We start from the raw sequence: 5,000 nt of genomic DNA, 5'->3' as shown, positions 1-5,000 counted from the left end.
ACACACAATACACACACCAGGATTCCAACACTTATGGTTAGGGTTGGGACAACAAAAAATATGTCGACGCAAAATAGGCGCGTCGATTCGTCAGACCCAAAACACCGCGCCAGAGTGTAGTAACAACGCGAGTGGGTAAATATCAAGCATAACTCGTGCCATATATTTTTAATTTTACACCTTCAGTATTTCCCATACGTTTACTAATCTGTGGAGGGGCGCCACAAAATCAAAACAGGTCGCCACACATTGATCTTCTATGTTGTAATACTTAAAGATGAGATAAAATAATTTCATTGAGCTGCACTTTTTACTCACACAGCCTTTCCTCGCCCCGCCCACTCTCTCTCGTAACGAGCCCGCTGCTCCTCCTCTGCATGTGCATTTAACAAGATATTCACGATTGTTGAAGGATTGTTGTTGCCACATAGAAGCACTGCATAGAACACAGTGGGCTAAATTGCTGTTAAATCCGCTTAGCATCGTGACCATGCTGAGCAAATTTGTTCAAGACTGCTACACAAGTTAACACTGCTAAGGTCTGATCACAACATAACTTAGTACATTATGAGACTAAACTATGCAATCAAGCAGTATCAGTTACTCATGCAGGGCTCATTTTATTGACTCTGACACTGAATGTTTGCAAAATCCCGATGTAAATGGAAAAGTGTTTTCCAAGACTCAAAACATCAAAAGTGCTCGTCCCAAAGAGGAGTACGAACCATTATTTGAACTACTACGTTATGAATTGCATCCAGACATCAGCAGCCTGTTTTAGTGTTACAATTGCAAGGGTTCCCTCACAAACGTCTTAAAGTGGCAGGCACTCAATTAGACCTATACACAACTGAACTTTATTGAATGCTACCTCTGACTAAAAATGCATTACTTTGCACTTGTTTTACTTTGGAATCTTAAGAGCAACACACATATATTGCAATGTTGGAATTCATGTTTTTTCATTCAGATATGTAATTCAACATGTATAAATTGCTATTAGGCAATGGGGAGATAATCGAATCAAAAACGAACTGAAAAAAAATGAATTGTTAGATTAATCAATGCATCGGAAATAAATAAATAAATAAATAAATAAATAATTCGCTAGATTAATCGTTTAAAAAATAATCGTTTATTCCAGCCCTACTTATGGTGCAAATCCACACACACACACACACCTGCTTTGTTCCAGTAGGTGCTGCTGGTACTGCTGAATGCGGAGAACATTAGAGTCTTCAACTGTGTATGCCTGAGAGAGAGAGAGAGAGTAAGAGAGAGAGAGGGAGAGGGAGAAAGAGAGAGAGAGAGAGTGAGAGAGAGTGAGAAAGAGAGAGTGAGAGAGAGAGAGGGAGAAAGAAAGAGAGAGAGAGAGAGAGAGAGAGAGAGTGAGAGAGAGATGGAGGGAGAGGGAGAAAGAGAGAGAGAGAGAGAAAGAGACAGAAAGAGACAGAAAGAGAGACAGAGAGAGAGACACAAAAAGACAAACAGACAAACAGAGAGAGATCTTTAATAACTAGAAATGCTGTGCGTGTGTACATTCTACCTGGGCAGTGGATTCTTGAGTTAAATGTGCGTGCGTGTGCGACTGTGTGTGTGTGTGTGTGTGTGTGTGTGTGTGTGCCTGGGCAGTGGATTCCTAAGTGGGATGGGTGTGTGTGTGTGCGACAATGTGTGTGTGTGTGCGACAATGTGTGTGTGCGTGCGTGTGCGCTCTACCTGGGCAGTGGATTCCTAAGTGGGATGGGTGTGTGTGCGTGTGCGTGCGTGTGCGTGTGTGTGTGCGTGCGTGCTCTACCTGGGCAGTGGATTCCTAAGTGGGATGGGTGTGTGTGCGTGTGCGTGTGTGTGTGTGTGTGCGTGTGTGTGTGTGTGCGTGCGTGTGTGTGTGCGTGCGTGTGTGTGCGTGTGCGCTCTACCTGGGCAGTGGATTCCTGCTGCTGTCGTGTCTCCTCTTCTTCCTGTGGACGGTGCTCCAGACTCCACTCCTGTTACCAATCAGATGTGACCAACCTGTTTACATCTCACACACACACACCAATCAGATGTGACCAACCTGTTTACATCTCTCACACACACACACACCAATCAGATGTGACCAACCTGTTTACATCTCTCACACACACACACCAATCAGATGTGACCAACCTGTTTACATCTCTCACACACACACACACCAATCAGATGTGACCAACCTGTTTACATCTCTCACACACACACACCAATCAGATGTGACCAACCTGTTTACATCTCTCACACACACACACCAATCAGATGTGACCAACCTGTTTACATCTCTCACACACACACCAATCAGATGTGACCAACCTGTTTACATCTCTCACACACGAACAAATCAGATGTGACCAACCTGTTTACATCTCTCACACACGAACACACACACACCAATTAAATGTGACCTACCTGTTAAATCTCTCTCACACACACACACACACTAATAACTCTGGTAAGGCCCTCATGCTGTTTAGTGATGCAGTAGAAATACACACCTGTTCCACTGGCAAGACAGACTCCGCCCTCAGTCCTGCAACACACACACACACAACATATACAGCTATTACTACAAGCGCTCTGTGTGTGTGTGTGTGTGTGTGTGTGTGTGTGTGTGTGTGTACCGGTCAGAGATCCCGTTTCGATGCTCATTCCATTTAGGCCCACATCCTCTTCACTGTGCTGTGTTGCCATGGGAGCAGTTCCATTACTGTGCTGTGTTGCCATGGGAGCAGTTCCATCGCTGTGCTGTGTTGCCATGGGAGCAGTTCCATTACTGTGCTGTGTTGCCATGGGAACAGCATCTTGGCTGTGCTGTGTTGCCATGGGAGCGGCTAGCTGACCCAAAGGAGATGTTGTAGAGACTGAACGAGTGTTCCAGTGCTCCCTCTGGGACCTGATGCGCTCCAACAGCCTCCGCAGACCTACACACACACCCACACACATTATACACACACATTACACACACATGATACACACACACACACATTACACACACATGATATACACAGACACATTATACACACACACACACACATATATTATATACACACACACAAACACACATACACACACACACACACACACACACACACACTATACACACGATACACATACACACATTATACACACATGATACACATACACACACACATTATACACACATGATATACATACACACACACACTATATACACACACACACACACACATTATACACACTAGGGGTTTGACTCCGAACTTCGTTATTCGAATATAATTCGATTATTTTAAAAATTAAAGATATTCGAACAAATTTTAGGGATCTCTTAATATTCAAACCTGTAGCCTATGGAGATCATTTCTATAAATGTATTTGGTTGTAAACGTTGTTTTCAATTCAGATTCCAAGGTTTTTTTCACGCCTGGTGAAGTAAAATCGTGAGCTCATTAGCAAGGCTATTATTGGTCATCTTGCTCCTGTAGGTGACGTTAGCATCCTGGCTGGTTCGCGCTTAGTGAGCTCACACATAGACATAATAGACACTTTTATTTTAAACTTAACCTTCCTCTGATTTTAAATCACCTCAGTTATCAATCAAAGCAAACAGGGAAAAGAAATGGCAACACAATCATGAAAAACACTCAAATAAATAAATGTGCAGATAAGTCTGAATTAAAAGCAGCACTGGTTGAAGCCTGGAAATACTGTAAACAAAGTAACGTTTGCTTAATTTGCTAGTTTATCATAGTCTGGTTAGACTGTTCAGTTTCCCTACGTGTGTTTAAGTTTCAAATGAATACTTTTTCTCCTTGGGACAGGCCGGTTTGAGTCTTGGAAAATACTTTTCCATTTGCATCGGGATTGAGATGATTAGAATTTAGCAGTCAATTTGAATGCAACAGTTTTTAACAAATTCGTGCAGCGTGCTAATGATGCTAACCGGATTTAATAGCAATTTAGCCAGTCGTCTTGCACGATTAATGTTTGGATCACATGTGCACGAGGAGGGATGCACCTGATCCAAATCCACGATCTTACGGACACACGATGCAAAAGCTGCTAATCTACCTGTGCTGACTTTCAAGTATAATAAGTATATATACTCTTTTGATCCCGTGAAGGAAATTTGGTCTCTGCATTTATCCCAATCTGTGAATTAGTCACACACTCAGCACACAGTGAGGTGAAGCACACACTAATCCCGACGCAGTGAGCTGCCTGCAACAACAGCGGCGTTCGGGGAGCAGTGAGGGGTTAGGTGCCTTGCTCAAGGGCACTTCAGCCGCGCCTACTGGTCGGGGTTCGAAACCGGCAACCCTCCGGTTACAAGTAGGCACTGCTTTCCGATAGATAGATAGATAGATAGATAGATAGATAGATAGAGATACTTTATTGATTCCCAGGGGAAATTCAAGAAACTAGATGGTTTACTAGATGGCGCCAACCGCAATAATGTGTGTCTGTGTGTCGTACCGTGTGATTGGCTCGGCAGGTCTGTGTGTCGTACCGTGTGATTGGCTCGGCAGGTATGTGTGTCGTACCGTGTGATTGGCTCGGCAGGTCTGTGTGTCGTACCGTGTGATTGGCTCGGCAGGTCTATGTGTCGTACCGTGTGATTGGCTCGGCAGGTCTGCAGGTCTGTGTGTCGTACTGTGTGATTGGCTCGGCAGGTCTGCAGGTCTGTGTGTCGTACCGTGTGATTGGCTCGGCAGGTCGGCAGGCGGCTCCTGCTCTTCCTCCACAGGGGTGACCTCAGACTCAAGGGTCAAGTCTAGGTCGTTGCCATGGCTACTGGTAGAGGGGGCAGGAAGCGGCTCTGGCATCAGCTGCAGCACCAAGTCACCTTTGACCCCTGCAATCAGCCAATGGAAACAGAGCATGAAGTGAAGCGGGCTCACACACACTCTCTCTCACACACACACACACACACACACACACACACAGCAGGAGGATGAGATGAGGAGGAGGAGAGAAGGAAGAGAGGAGGAGGAGATGAGATGACAAAG

At 44.8% G+C, this 5,000-nt stretch overlaps 1 protein-coding gene across 9 annotated transcripts in view; it reads right to left on the bottom strand.

Moving 5' to 3' along the window:
- cep295 (centrosomal protein 295) overlaps nucleotides 1-5,000 on the bottom strand; it is a 52,032-nt gene that overhangs the window by 30,670 nt on the left and 16,362 nt on the right. For 8 of the 9 annotated variants that reach the window (XM_042063486.1, XM_042063483.1, XM_042063487.1 and 5 more), the window contains 5 exons: nucleotides 4,604-4,846; nucleotides 2,637-2,936; nucleotides 2,511-2,545; nucleotides 1,920-1,988; nucleotides 1,182-1,252 (listed from right to left, as the gene is read on the bottom strand). In XM_042063486.1, coding sequence (XP_041919420.1) covers nucleotides 1,182-1,252; nucleotides 1,920-1,988; nucleotides 2,511-2,545; nucleotides 2,637-2,936; nucleotides 4,604-4,846 — 718 coding nt within the window. The remainder of the gene's footprint in view (nucleotides 1-1,181; nucleotides 1,253-1,919; nucleotides 1,989-2,510; nucleotides 2,546-2,636; nucleotides 2,937-4,603; nucleotides 4,847-5,000) is intronic. The other variant, XM_042063488.1, reaches the window with a different exon arrangement.

This window comes from Alosa sapidissima, chromosome 15 (genome assembly GCF_018492685.1).
Source record: "Alosa sapidissima isolate fAloSap1 chromosome 15, fAloSap1.pri, whole genome shotgun sequence".
NCBI lineage: Eukaryota > Metazoa > Chordata > Actinopteri > Clupeiformes > Clupeidae > Alosa > Alosa sapidissima.
Note: the sequence above shows the minus strand (reverse complement) of the source record. Positions and strands in the feature narration are given on the sequence as shown.